The following is a 15469-nucleotide window of genomic DNA, read 5'->3' on the forward strand; positions in this document are numbered from 1 at the left end:
AAGTTATACAAGAACCAATAAGAAAAAAAATAATAAAAGAACTTAAATTGAAGACAGCCTATCTGAAAGCAGAGAACAGGAAGAAAATAGGACTTTACTAAAAGAGCTTCTTTCTGACTGCAGCCTGCAATCTAAGTTATTGAGCATTTAATCACTTAAAGCTGTGGGGCTGAAATAACTTAATTTTCTACTTGAAGGTAAGTCTAGTGTAAGGAGAGGTATGCAGGGAGCAGGAAGTGCCTGGAGGAGACTCTGACCTGCAATGTCACATAAGGCCGTGGATGTCCAATGGGTTCAGAATCAGGTCAGAGAGTCCTAGCTGAGGCTCCAGATTTGTTGCTTAAGGGAATAAACAGAGAAGTGGGATCTAAAAATCATTTTGGGAAGTGGAAAATCACCCGGAGACAAATTTTTCTGAGTATCTCAAGTTCCTTCATAACAGTATCACCAAATACTAGACAATTTTCTTTAAAACTGAATGGCATTTGCACAGAACGATACTTTTTAAAATCTTAGATGGTTTCCATTCTACTGTTCCAAGCTCAGAGACCTCAAAGTCATTCTTTCAGTTTATTGACTTTTTAGCTTCTGGGTTTCACAAATAAAATAGTGATCCTCTCAGCTTCTTTTATAGATTAATCTCATATAATAAGGAATATAATAAGGAATTTGCCTTTCACCCTTTAAATACCCTTTACCCAGAGACAGAAACTGAGGCACAGAGTCTTAATCAGGTCTGCAGGTTATCAGGATTAGTTCCCAGAACAAACAGCAAAAATATAAACTTTTCCAGACTTTATGGCTCATGGTTTGCTGTCTGAGATAGATGTTCTGGTTTTCTGTCTTTGGTTTTTATTATCCAATCCCAGCAAAGGGCAAAATGCCTGGAAGTCTGGTCTCACGTTATCCATGTCACTGGTTACATCACAAAGATGCAAAACTTTATCAAGTAGCTCTGTGTTCTATGCCTGTGTCCACTGCAGTGCAGGCTAAATGCTTGGAAGCCTTGCTTCCTTGTCCATTTCACAGGCGTACATGGAAGAAACATCACTTTGATCCGAGAAGGGTGCAGATGTGTAGATTGTCTGTCACAGGGAACTCAGGGCCTGGAGCCAAGTTCAGCATTTATTTTGGTTCTTCCATTTTCTTTCAGAAAGTCTCTTTACTGGATCTGTGGTGTCAGCTCTCTGGAAGTGTCACACTGGCATAGACTGTGATGGAATTTGGTTCCTGGAGGCAAAGCAGAAGTCCATGAGTGAAGGGACTGCGAACTAGCTTCGCTGGCTGCAAATGGAAACAGCACTGCTTAGGAAAAGGAAAGGGCTTCCGAGATCCTGTAGCACAGCTACTTCTGAGGGACTGTCACAGATGGGACATTGCTGGAGGCAATACTCAGGTCCCAGACTGCTGCCCTGCCTTCAGAAAGCGCTACAGCTCCCTTCTAAGCAGAAGCATGTCATCGGGGAGACAGGCCCTGTCCCCAGTGATCTGGGGACTGGCACTCAGTGCCCTGTCTCCCTCTCTGCCCTCTTCATTTCCCTTCCCTTCCCTTGTAAGGGAAACCATTTGTTTTGCTGTCAGGTATGGGAAAAATTTGGAGAAGCCAAGAGAGTTCTAAATTATTGAGTTTTTGAAAGGGCTAGCAAGACCCAAAGGGAGAGGGGAGCAGTGGTTGCAGCAGGAAGGGCAGGAGAGGGGAAGACAAAGACCTCTCACGGGGAGAGGAGAGTCTGTGAAAGAAAGAGAAGGGAATGGGGTGTTTAGGAGGTATCGCTGTAAAATGTGAAATATAACATACTGTTTTCCTTCCCCACATAAATTTCATTTAAAATCTATGTTATTTTTAAAAGCTTTTGAAGCCAGATTTATATTTTTACTTCCCTCCCGGATATGATAATGTACTGAAAATAGACCGCAGATGAAGGCCTATTTCATCTTGAAGTAGGGCACCCGCCCAGGCATATTTGGGTGTGTGAGCAGCAGAAGCTTTGAAGAAGAGAGGTAGATGTAGGCATTTCTGTGACCTTTGTGCATCTCTAAAGCTGGGCTCCTTCCTAAAATACTTCGTTACATAGAGCTTGACTGGAGCCAAGATTTCAGAATTTATTTCTGTTCATTTAGTAAAAGGAGGATTCCTGCCAGACGTAAACTTAGTCCATGTTGACTTTGCAGTGGGGTCGAAGAGATGAGTCTCATTCTGAGTTGTGCGTAGTATTCTCCTCTAGACTTCACACCTATGCAGGGCTCCACCCCTAAATATTCTGATTAAACGGGGTTGAACAGAGTCTAGGCATGAGCATTTACAAAGCTACCTTGGTGATTCTGTTTTGCAGCTGTAGTTGAGAACTCCTGGACTCAATCTATGATTCCCAAACCTAAGTATGCATCTGAATCACCTGGTGTATGTTGTTTTCTAATGTGTAGGTCCCTGAGTACTCTCTGTAGGCCTTCTGTTTTAACAGACCCCTAGGTGAAAGGCCCCAGGAATCTGTTTTTAATAAGTATGCCAGCTGATTCTGATGTGGTCCTTGGACGACTCTCAGAGAAACACCAGGCAATAGAATGTGAGCCATGACCCCATGTGAGCAGGCATGAGGAAGCTGTTAAAACCAACGCCACAGATACTCCTAGCTGCCTGCTGGCTGTGGCCTACCTTCCCCACTCATCAATCAGTTTTACTTCATCTCAACAAACAAACAAACACTTCTCCTCCATTCCTCCGCCTATTCCCTCTCAACAGAGAGGAGGCACAGAGAGACGCCTCACCTGGACAGACTCTGGGACAGGCTCTTCAGCAGCAACATAAATGGTGGTGCAGGGATCCTGAGCTGGTAGGGGGTCTGGTTGCTTCTGAAGAGGCTACCAGAGAAGCAAAGAAAGCAGATTAGCTGAGCAGAGAGCTAGTTCCCATCTAACTCTCCCCAGGGAGAAGCACAGATCCAAGAAGCCTTGAGTTAGAAAACTCCTTAGGGACATTTGATCCAGCCTCCTTCCCAGGTAAGAATTCTCCACCAACTTCCCTGGAACTCAATTCTCCAGGCTTTGCTTGGACTCCCTGAGTGACATCTTAGGTCTCACAACCTCCCAAGGTAGCCTCATTCACGCTTTCCAGGTGTTTAAAAAGCCTTCCTCACAGTGAGTCGAAGTTGGTGTGGCCCTTAAAGGGGCAGCTCAAGGGGACTGGATCTTAGAATTTAGTCTGTCTCTGTGGAGTATACTATAAAGCAAATATATTTCACAGGGCCCAGTTTCTTGTAGTTTCAGGTTTAGTCTAACTTCTTAAAAGTACCTATAAAATGTTGACCTTGCAAAAGACAGGAAATTTTCCCCAGGCTATAGTCTCTGTTGTAAGATAAAGAATTGTAACACAGCAGGTTGCTGGCTCAAAGACAGACAGGTTACTGATTGATATGTAAAGATACTGGGAAGCTGTGTAGGGAGAGAGAATGTTTGCTAAGATCAAGCTTTTGTTGGTGGATCACTTAACTTCTTGCAAATCACATTATGCAATGTCATTTTGCTTGTTTTACTGAATGTTACCAGCCTATATTGTTACACTATAACCCCACCTATCTTCTCTTCCTGTAACTTCCTGGTCTGGAGAATCAATGTGGGAAGAGAACCCCAATTCATGGTTAATTTCCCAAATGGAAGGAATGCCTCTCTCTAGAGGGTTCTGGGAGATTAACTCCTTCAGGGCTTCTCACTGCTAAGAAGAGATGGGCTTTGAGTAATCTTTTGAGGCTCCATCACCCAGGGGAAGAGGAGTGACAAATCCGTGGCAGGCAAAGCAGCATGTCTCTCTCACATCATCCACTACATGCAGAGTTTGTTCCATCCCACGCTGCCGCCCCTGCTCTTCCTCACCCTAGCATACGTCTTCTCATTGCCTCACAAGAACTACATATGTTAAATACTGTTGTTACATTTTACAGATGAAGAAGCTAAAGCTCGAAAAGATTAAGTACTTTCCTAATGTGCACATGCAAGGACTACCACAGCCAGCAGTGCCACCAAAGTCTTTCAACTTAAGTACATGTTCTTCCTATCATTATTCTTTGTCTACCTCAACTTAAAATGACCTGTCCTTTACCTAAATTCCTCAGGTATTTAATGTCTAATTCACACATTATGGCAACAGTACACTGTATTTAAAATACCCTAAAATATTTACACATTGTTTCTCCATACAAACTATAAATTCCTTGAGAAGTAGCCTATATTTCTGTGCATCCTTCATGAAACAATGCTGGACACATAAAAAAAAAACACCTTGAGATTATATTTTTTGATATTACTTTGAATGAATTAAAATGCACAATATCAGGACAAAGTCAGGTAAGGGTAAATTGAGACTACATCCCTGTAAGATGGGGATGACATCACTTATGATAGGGAAGTCATCATTTCAACACATTTTGGGGACACTGATCATAGAATAATGCTGCTCTTCACTCTCCCTGGACACAGAGCAAGACTTGAAACTGCAGCAGATGTGTTTTAATACTAGAGAATTTGGAATCTTGTCATCTGATAAAAGGGTTAAAGATCTGGAAAAGTTGACTGGGAGGAAAGAAGATTCGAGGTGGGACACGACCTTTCTCTTCACTTACTAAATGAACTGCCATATGGAGGAGGAATTTGATTTGTCTGTATAGTCCTTCAGGTTTAAACCAAGATTGGAATTTGGGGGAAGTATTTTGGTTCAATATAATGAAGATCTTTTAATAATAAAAGATGCTCCAGTGTGGGATGAATTGTCTTAGGAAGCATTACTAGAAGTGCTTGGGCCTGGGCTAGACCCATGCTTCTCACACTTTTGTTGTGCATATAAGTTACCTGGGGATCTTGTTGAAAGGTTGGTTCTATTTCAGAAGATCTGGGGTAGGGCCTGAGAGTCTGCATTTCTAATAAGTTCTCAAGTAATTCTGATCCTGCTTGTTTACAGACTATATCTTAGTAAAAAAGAGCCAGCTAACCCTTTGGAAGTAATGTTGTAAAAGATCACTCAGGCAGTAACTGGGTAGTTAAAATAGATGACTTTCAAATCCCATACGATTCTTAGATAGTACATTTTGGAGAAAATTTGAATTTAAGGAAAAACTTCTTGCAGCAATGAAATAGATGAAGAGAATACAAAAACAGTTTATTAAGAGACTTTTATCAACAAATATGGCTCCTGCCTGTCTTCCTGTCTGGGAGAACAGTAGTATGACCTGACCTAGAGGCAAGGAGGAAGAGGTAAATAACTTAAGCTATTAAAATTCATTAGGAAGTTTTAGAAAGGAGAAAGGTATGAAAGAAATCACCCATAGTCCCACACAGACTATGCATGTTATTAGATTTCCCTTCATGATTTTTATCTACACATAGGGAATTATTTTAAACATAATTGTAATAATTTGGTACATATTTGTATCTTGGTATCTTCAGCTAGGGCCACCAACTTGCATACCTCTAGGAAGCATCATTTACAAGGAACTCCAGGAGCATTATTTTCACATATTCTTTGTGAATGTTGGCCCCTGGAATTAACTGTGCAAGGCAATAGCTCTGATAAGTCCTGGAAGTGGTCCTAGCAGATAGTGGACATAGGATAAGTAATTTTCCACGTTATTATATTCTTTATAAGAATATTATATAGCCATTACAAATAAGAACAAAGGAAATGTTAATTTTTGAATAATTGTCTATATTATTGCAGTCTTTGTAATGACGTAATATATGCATTGCAAATATAAACAAAGGAAATCGTAAGGTTATGTAAAACAATGATAATTACATTTTGTATGCTTAAAATATATATTCAGTTACCCTAATGACCAAAAATGGCACATAAAGAGGTAAAGTTATAGTGGAGTTAAAGTGTTATCCAGGAAAGGAGTAAATATTACACCTTAATAAGGATGTATTTTATAATTTCTAGGGTAGCCACTAAAAGAATAGAAAAAAAAATTGTTTAATTACTAGTATGAGTAATTACCAATTTTTCCTCATATAGTAGAGGAGAAAATGGAATGATAAAAATATAATTTAAAAAACCCTCCACCAAAAAACTCCTGTCTCAAATAGCAGTGAATTCCCAGTCTCAGATACCAGTAAATTCTGCCAAATATTTAAGGGAAGAAATAAGATTAATTCTAGCCCAACATTTCCAGAAAGTAATGAAAAGGAAATTCACCTTGTAGTGGGTTGAATTGTGGCCCCCAAAAGATAAGTCCACTCAGAATCTCTTCCTTTATTTGGAATAAAGGTTTTTGTATATGTAATTCAGGTAAGAATTTCAAAATGAGGTCATCCTGGAATACGGTGGGTCCTAAATCCAGTGACAAGTGTCCTTATAAGAGACATAAAAGGAAAAGACACATAGGCACAGAGAGGGGAAAGTCATGTGAAACTGGAGGTGAAAATCACAGTCATGCAGCTGTCAGCCAACAAATGCCAAAGACTTGCTGGAGCCATCAGATTCTGGAAGATGTGAAGAAGACTCTCCCCTAGAGCATTCAGAGGGACTGTGGCCCTGCTGACATGACACCTTGACACCTTGATTATGAACTTCTGGCCTCCAGAGCTGGTAGAGAATAAAGTTCTTTTAAGCCACCAAGTTTGTAATAATTTGCTATGACAGCTCTAGGAAACAAACACACACCCCAACTCATTTTAAGAGGTTAGCACAATCTTGATAACAAAACCTCACAAGAGCATTGCAAGAAAGAAGAATTAAAGGCCAATTTTACTAAGAAACATAAGTTGGGGGGTGGGGAGAGAAATCCTTAACAAAATATTAGCAAATAAAATCCAGCAACATTTAAAAAGGACCAGACTAAATTGCTTCTATTTTAAGAATGCAAAGTTGGTTTAATTTTTGAAAATCAGTATAGCTCACTATAGCCACAAATAAATAAGGGGAAAAAACAAAACAAAACAAAACAAAACAGTTGTAAGATTATCTCAACAGATGCAGAAAAAGTGTTGATAAAATTCAACATCAATTCATGATTAAAATGTCTTGGCAAACCAAGAATAGAAGATAATATTCTTAGTGCAATAGAAAAAGGCCACTACAAAAAAAAAACTTTAGCAAAAATCATACTTAATGGTGAGATATTAAGCTTTCCTTTTGAATTAGGAACTATACAAGGATGCCACTATTACCACTTCCATTTACCATTGTGTGGGACATCTCTGCCAGTAAAATAGGACAAGAAAGTTATGTGAGTAGTAAATTTAAAAAGTAAAACTAATTTTTTACAGATGATACAGTTGTGCACAGAGAAAATCCAAATCATCTATAGATAAATGACTAGGACTTATAAATGAGTTTATCAATGTTGCAGATACAAGGTTAATATACAAAAATTAATTGTATTTTCATATGTCAATAACAAATAATTGAAAACTAAAAAATTTTTAAAAGATAACATTGATGATAGTTTCCCAAAATATCAAATGCCAAATGATAAATTATAAAGTATGGAAGCTGAGTAAGTGGAAAAAAATTTTAAAGGAAATACAAGTCCTCTTATGAAGAAAAAATGTAAAATATTATTTAGAGAAATTTAAAAAGATCTAAATAAAGGGATATATTATTTTTTTGTGAATTGAAAGACTCAATAGTATAAAGATATGTGTTCTCTTCAAATTAATATATGCAGTCCTAATTAAAATTCCACCAGGATTTGGGGGAGGGAGAGCTTGACAAACTGATTCTAAAATACATATAAAAATTCAAAAAACAAAAGTAGCCAAGAACTCTTGAAGAAAAAGAACAAATTGGAAAATTCATTTTAGCACATATCAACTTTCATAATAAATCTGTGATCAAGACAGTATGGCACTGGCACAGTATAAACAAATAGATCAATGGAGCAGAATAGATAACATCAAAACAGACCACACATATATGGACCTTTGATTTATGATAAAGACGACACTGCAGTGGGGCAAGGACAATCTTTTCAATAACGGTTGATAGCATATCCATATGGAAAAAATGAGACTTGACCCCTCTCACACCATACACCAAAAATCATTTCCAGGTATATAGGAGATGTAAACATGAAAGATAAACCACACGGGTTTTAGAAGATGATCGAAGAATATTTTCATTACATGGGAACAGAGAAAGATTTCTCAAACAGGACAGAAAAACTGCTAACTATAAAGGAAGAGATTACTAAATTGTTCTACACTAAAAATAAGAACTTCTCTCTAACAATAGGTATCTCTGAGAAATTGTCAAGGCAAGCCACAGATGGGTGAGGATATTTGCTACACATATAACTGCCAAAGGGCTTGTATTAATCTATTTTGTGTTGCTATAACAGAATTACCCGAGGCTGGGTAATTTATGAAGAACAGAGGTTTATTTGGCTCATGATTCTGGGACAGCTGCATCTGGCATGGGCCTCAGGCTGCTTCTACTCTTGGTGGAAAGTGGCAGGCAGCCAGGGATACAAGCAGATCACATGGCGAGAGGAAGCAAGAGAGAGAGAGGAGGTGCCAGGGTCTTTTAAACAACAAGCTCTCACGGGAACTAATAGAGAGAGAACTCACTCATTAATACCCCCTCCCCCAGGGGAAGCATTAATCCATTCATGAGGGATCCGCCCCCATGATGCAATCAGTTTCCAACACTGCCACATTGGGGATCAAATTTCCACGAGTTTTGGAGGGGACAACACATCCAAACTCTGTCAGGGCTCATATTCAAAATATATAAAAAGCTTATACTAATCCATTTAATAGTCTGAAACTCAAAGGTAAATGGGCAAGAGATTTAATAGGCACTTTAGAAGAGAGAGTTTTAATATGGCCAATAAACATATGAAAAGTTGTTCAACTTCCTTAATAATTAGAGAGATACAAACTAAAGCCATAGTAAGACACATCCAAAAGTATGACTCAAACTTAAAAGACTGATAATACCAGGAGTTGGTTAGAATGCATAGCAGTTGAAACTCTCATGTGTAGCTGATAGAAAAGTAAATTATTACACCCACTTTGAAAAACAGTTTGGTCTTATCTAGTCAATTTGAGGATATGCGTACTACATGATTCAGTAATTCTATTTCTAGGTACATACCCAACAAAAATAAGTGCACATATGCACCAAAAGACATGCATATGAATATTCATAGATGCAATTTTCATACTAGCCTCAAACTGAAAAAAATCCAAATGCCCATCGATAGTCAACTGGATAAATAAACTCTAGAATATTCATATACTGAAATTCTATAAAGCATCAAAATAAATGCTTATTTTTTATAATATTTGTGTCTGGTTTCTTTTGCTCAATATTACCTTTATGATATTCATACATATCTGTGAACTATAGATTCAAAAAATAATGCAAAATTTCATTTTTATAAGGTTTTATAAAAGGGAAAACTAAACTGTGTTTCTAGAAGTCAGGAGAGTGGTTATCTTTGGGGAGGAGAGAGGTAGTGGTGATTGGGAGGTGACACAGATCTTCTGGAGGTACCAGCAATATTCTGTTCCTTGATCTGTGTGGTAGTTTTATGCTATTAAAAAACTCAATACTGAAAAATATAACTTCTCCTCAAATAGATCTGTAGATTCAATGCAATCCTAATAGGATTTTATTTTTCTTTGTGCGGTACCAGAGAAGCTGATTCTAAAATGCGTACAAAAGTATGAAGGGACAAGCACAGCCAAAAACTCTTGAAGAAAAACAAGGTAGGAAAATTTGCTTTACCAGATATCAAGATTTGCATTTAAGGGTAAGTCACTGAGCTGACTTGTATGTGTTGTGTGCTTTTTTTTGTAACATGTCATACTTCACAGTAAAAAAGAGGGATGCTAGCAGCGCGGAATAGGGTGCATAGGAAAGACACCATGGTAAAAATGAACCTGGTTACCTAAATGTGTAAATGTGAGGGTAAGGGCATTTACTTTTGGGACTCTCATATATTTAAATGGAGCTTGGTTCTCAGAGGAAAGGAAGTGGGTGGGGTGGTCATGGGTTGCCTAGCAAACCCTCCAGGCCAGTAGGGGTCAGCAGAAATAAGAGCTTTGTCCAAGAGTCCGTCTCCCGGTTTTCAGAATTGCATTTATTGCTATCTGATGCAATTTTCCAAGATATAATCAAAGCTACCATTATCTTAATATCCTTTACTCCAGAATTTGCCCCCACCCCCAGCCCAGATGGTCAGATAAAATGTCTTCATGTCTGAGAAGCTACAATATCCTCATAACCAACCACAATCCTTTGAGCCTCCCTGTCTCATGTAGTGTATCTGCTCCTCAACTTCATCATGCCTCATTTTCCCATCACTCTCTTGGTAGTCCAATGATCACTCTATCACAGTTTTGCTTTCTTTCATCTCCAGTCTACATATCATCTTCCATCTCTTCACCATACTCCAGACAGAATTCTCAAGATCCTCCCTTCCTTGTCCCTTTTGCTCTTTGCAAATGCTTAAACTTGGATCAGGCCAACACATCGCACAATAGCTTTTCCAAATCCCCTCTCTCCTCTAGCCTGCACCCATTTTCCTAGAGAAGGAAAGAGTTTGGTAACATGGAACTGTAGACTACTCCTGTAACTGTGGACTCTTAGAACGCCAGAGCTGGAAGGAGTCATATATCGTGTGTTTCCAGATTTCTCAAATTTTTCCTATGAAGAAACAGATGACCAGAAGATTACCCAAGTGGTTTCTATTGTTTCAAATAATAAACAGCCCCATATGACACTGAAGTTTAGTGAACTTTGGGAGAGCTCTTGTTCCTCACTTCTGCTTCCCTAATTTTCTCTGCTCTAGAACACATGCAGAACCATGAATGTCTGACACGCATGGCAGACTGGCTAGGGATCCCATGGGAAACATGACAGGTCTGTCCCAAAGAAAGAAAAGAACTTACACCTGATTTCTGGACTTGGGCATAGATAGTAAAGCTTTTTCCTTCCGTTGTCGGCTGGTGGTCTGTTTTACCTGGGGAAAAGAAACCATAATGGTTATCTCCCTCTGGTCCCAATCATGAACTCCCTGCTCAGCTGTCGGGTCTCTACTCCCCATCGCATACCCACCTTCCCCAAGAGTACTATAGGAAAAAAGCACTGAGTCCCAAATCCGCTGCACATTTGTTATATGCTATTGTATCAGTTACCTGATCTCTCTAGGACTATTTCCTTATTTGTGAAATGGGATTTGAAATATCTGCCTCACAGTGCTGTTGTGATAATTAAATGAGATATTATTTGTAAAGTGTTTAGAACAGAGCCTGGCACATAGTAAACACCCAATATGTGTTAGGTGTATTCTCTTTGATGTGCCATTTAATGATTTTAATCTCCATTGTTTGATGTGCATATCTGTCTCCTAATAGGATTCTAAGTTCTTCGAGGGTATGGCTAGTTATCTATACCTCTTTTGAATTCTCCAGCGGGTAGCATGTTGCTTTACTTGCAGCTTTCTCACGTCCCTATTTCTGGGGGACTTGGTGGTGTGGGAGAGGGCAGATTTGGGTAGGAACAATCGACCTGAGACTATTTGGAAAATAAAGCTACAACATCACCTATTGACCACCATCTGGAAATTTTGCTCAGAGCTTAGGGTCTGTGGAAATTAACAAATTGCAGAATATTTTCATTTTTAGCCAGTTTTTTTTCTCTTGAAATTGTAGGAGTAATTCATTCTCATTATGAAAATTAAAATTGTATAGAAATGCATCAGATAAAAAGCATAAGTCCCTCTCCCCCATTAGCCAACCCAATTTTATTCCCAGAAGTAATCACTCTTAAAAGTTTAGTGTATAGCCTTTTAGACCAGCTGTGTGCAATAGAACTTTCAGAGATGGTGGAAATGTTTCATACCCGCACTGTCTAACATAGCCACAAGCCACAGGTGGCTATTGAGCACTTGAACCATGACTAATGCAATTGAGGGACTAAATATTAAATTATATTTAATTCAAATTCATTTAAATTTAAATAGCCACATGTGAACAGTGCAGTTCTGAATATTTCCTATACTTACATACATTTTTTCTTTTTACACAAATGGGACATTCTATATACGCTTCTGTGTAACTTGACCTTTTCATTTAAAATGTGTTGAGGATCTCTTTCATGCTAGTGCAGTGGATCTATCTCATTCTTGTTAATGTTGCGTGCTGTGCTTTGCACACATCATGCAGCAGCCAGGATGGTCAGAGGTAAGACGGAGGCATGGAGGCCTGTGGAGGGATGATTGCAAAGTCCAAGCAGAGGCTATGGAGGCTTGACCCAGAGACAATCACACAGTCTTTAGGATGAACTTATTTTAACATCAGTTCATTTATCCTCTTAAAACAACTGAGAACATGTCTCTGAGGGAACAGCACTTAGGAGAGGCATATTTTTTATTTGGGAAGGAAGATGCCTAGTACATATGTGGTTAGCATGATGGAATGTGCAGCATGAGGTGTGATTCTTGGGGAGGAAATGATGGGCAGTCACTGGGAAAGTTCTAAGAATTCAAGGAAAGTCAACATGAGACTTGTGCAGGTACGAGCATAGTGTGCCTGGTGGTTCCTACTTCACTTTTTTGGTCAGGGTGAATCCTGAACTGAGTGTGTGTGTGTGTGTGTGTGTGTGTGTACATTTACTCTTGTAGGTCAGCTCAGGCTGAAATTTAGAATTGGGGGGACAGTCCTAAATGGTCAGACAGAAGGAAAAAATGAGACTGGCCATTGCTGCTCAAAAGACCACTGGATCAAGATCATTTAGTCTCAGATTTTTGCCCCAGAGCAACAGCAGGTTTTCAGGAGCCAACTCAACTCAGTTCAAAGTCAGCAAGGTCTTAGAGTCTAATGAAAAAGGTCTTGGCCTTAGAATTACAGCATCTCCGTTGTAGCCATCATTAGCTGTGCGGCATTGAACAAGTGGTGTCATCTCAATGGGTCTCTTCTTTTACCATAGCTGTAAAATGAAGGTATGGACTGTCTATCTATCTATCATCCTTCAATCTATGGAAGTCCCTGTGTTCAGTTCTTTCTGTGTATCAACTTGCCAGTTCTCACAGTAATACCATGAAGTACAAATATCAGCCTCACATTGCAGATGAGAGGTTGTCATTTATTTGTTCACACAGCTTGTCAGTGGCAAAGCCTGCATTTGAATGTAAGCTTGCCTAATGCCAAAGCCCATGTTCTCAACCAGCATATTCTCCTGGACATGAAATTGTTAGACAGTCAATTTGAAAACCTTCAGAGTCAGGCTGCATTCTGAAGATGATACCATTAGAAGCTGCCAACAATCTTTCAAGCAAAGTTTTTGTGGAGGATATAGCAACTAAATATAGACTTTACCACAGATTGAGGCAGTTTTGTGTGTTACTGGCTCTCACGAGGAATCAGTGGTGAGGGGAGATGAGGATGGGTATGTGTTGGAGAAGGTGTAGGGAACTGTGGTGAGAGGGGCAGCACTCGTCCCTTCAGAGCACAGCCATGTGACGAGTGGAATGTAGTTGAGGAAAGTGTAGAAGGTAAGATTTCAGTTAAGTTAATGTGGGTGAGTTAACCACGGCTTTCTCATCCCTGGTATCTCACTGTTTCCATATAATACAAGCCAAAGGTGGTGACTTCAGCCCCATCCCTTTAGGCTGTCAACACAATTTCTATATGAATCACCCATCCCTCCTCCCCAGCTCACTCTTAGACGTAGGAAACGAGACAAAAGTGGGCAGCCGTGTGTGCTCTGATCTAGGTTTTCTTATATGAGCAAAACCAACACAGAGTGCTGAGGTAAGCACTTTTCTAAGAAGATCGCACGTGGATAACATTTGATCTACTTGAGAATGAGATCAGCCATCACCTTGGTGGTGTGAGGACCAAGTACTACCTTCACCATGAGAATGCCAGCCAGGGAATTTGTTCTGGTCTTGGTCAAGACATTGTCTCCAATGTGGGTCGGGGGTTGTGTGGCTGAGGGGAGCACATTGCCCTGAGGTATTGAATCAGTAGTTTGGAGAAGAGGCCAGCAGATATTGCCTCTAGGCACATAAACTGCAGGGGAATAATTGGGCCTTAATGGTTTTAGTCCATCCCAGGGGACTTTTGAACAAGATCCAAGAATTCTCTGAGTTTTGTTCCCAGTGAATACTTACTGTTAAGCCTCTTGGCTAGACCCCCTTCAGCATCTTGTACATGCCTGTACTGCAATGCTAGTCATACCAAATTAAAATGATCTGCATAATGTCTCCCACATTAGACAACTGTAGCTCTTCTCTCTATTAATCCATAGCCTAGTATAGGGGATCAAAACATATTGAATCGGACTGAATTGAGCAAGGTCCCAGGATATGTATATTTAGTGTTTTTGCAAAGGTGGCCGCATACAGAAAGCAAAGTGGTGAGAGCAGGTCTGCACTTGTGAGAAGAGGTCCCTCGATAACCACAGACAGTCTGATGAGAATCTCTTTATTGTCAGACACCTACCTTTTCTTTTCAACAGTAGTATTACCACTTCTAGAATCATGATGACACCAACGATGCCCCCTAAGAACAGCCCAGCATACAGTCCCCATTGTCTTGGAAATACTGAAAAAAAAGCCAAAGGGAAATCTCAAAAGTACTGTGAATTTCAGAACATCCTACACAGAAGAGAGAAAACCGAGCTCATTTTCTATTTCTCTATTCTCTCCCCAAGGAGACATTCATTTTCATGGTTTCAGAGATCATCTTTAGACCATTGGAGATTTCCAGAGCTATTTTCTTACCCTAATTTCTCTCACTATAATTGAATTTCATGTTCCTAACTTCCATAAACTTTTTTCTTTTCAAATGCTTTATTTTCACCTCCACTACTACATGTCTGAAATTAAACATATCTTCATCTTTCCTAAGTCAATCTCTCTGCCCAGTTTCTCAATTTTTAAAATTTCTCTGTGTCCTGTATCATTCTGGGTAAAAAAAAAAAAAAAAAAAAAAACATGCTGGTTCCAGATGCCATCGCCATACCCTCACGCCATTCTCATGAGACATTGGGAGGAAGAAAGATCTACTCTCCTTTTTTAAAAATATACATAGCAGTGTTATTATTGTCCTCCCATGCAAATAACTGTGTGAAACCTACCAGACTTGAACTGAAAGAAAAACATATAGTTTTTCCTCTCAATCATTGTCATGTTTAAAATTAGCCCTAGAGTATCAATCACCCAGGCTCAAAATCAGAGACACAAATTTATTGCTTCTTCTCCTTTACCCACTTTATCAAATCCTTTTGAACCAGTGGCAACACTTTGCAAAACAGTAAATGATACTTATTGCCCTAGTAAAGAAGACATTTATTGCAAAAAGATAGCAATAGACAATTATTGAGTACTTACAATGGGCCAGACTTTTTTTAGTGCATTATGTGTACTAATGTATTTAATCCTCACAACAATCCTACAAGGTAGGTACTCTCATACTCCCATTTTATGGAATAAGAAAGCAGGCACGAGGAAGTTCAAGAACTAGAGCT

General features: G+C 39.3%; 1 protein-coding gene across 2 annotated transcripts in view; it reads right to left on the bottom strand.

The window, feature by feature from the left end:
* Positions 1-1179: 1179 nt before the first annotated feature.
* The window catches only part of SLAMF1 (signaling lymphocytic activation molecule family member 1), a 33764-nt gene continuing 19474 nt past the window's right edge, over positions 1180-15469 (bottom strand). The window contains exons 5-9 of one of the 2 annotated variants that reach the window (XM_063106748.1): positions 14439-14534; positions 13864-13929; positions 10888-10968; positions 2767-2859; positions 1197-1230 (exon numbers count right to left, since the gene is read on the bottom strand). In XM_063106748.1, coding sequence (XP_062962818.1) covers positions 1197-1230; positions 2767-2859; positions 10888-10968; positions 13864-13929; positions 14439-14534 — 370 coding nt within the window. Of the gene's footprint in view, positions 1231-2766; positions 2860-10887; positions 10969-13863; positions 13930-14438; positions 14535-15469 lie in introns of both variants that reach the window. The other variant, XM_063106749.1, reaches the window with a different exon arrangement.

This window comes from Cynocephalus volans, chromosome 8 (genome assembly GCF_027409185.1).
Source record: "Cynocephalus volans isolate mCynVol1 chromosome 8, mCynVol1.pri, whole genome shotgun sequence".
In the NCBI taxonomy this organism is placed as follows: domain Eukaryota; kingdom Metazoa; phylum Chordata; class Mammalia; order Dermoptera; family Cynocephalidae; genus Cynocephalus; species Cynocephalus volans.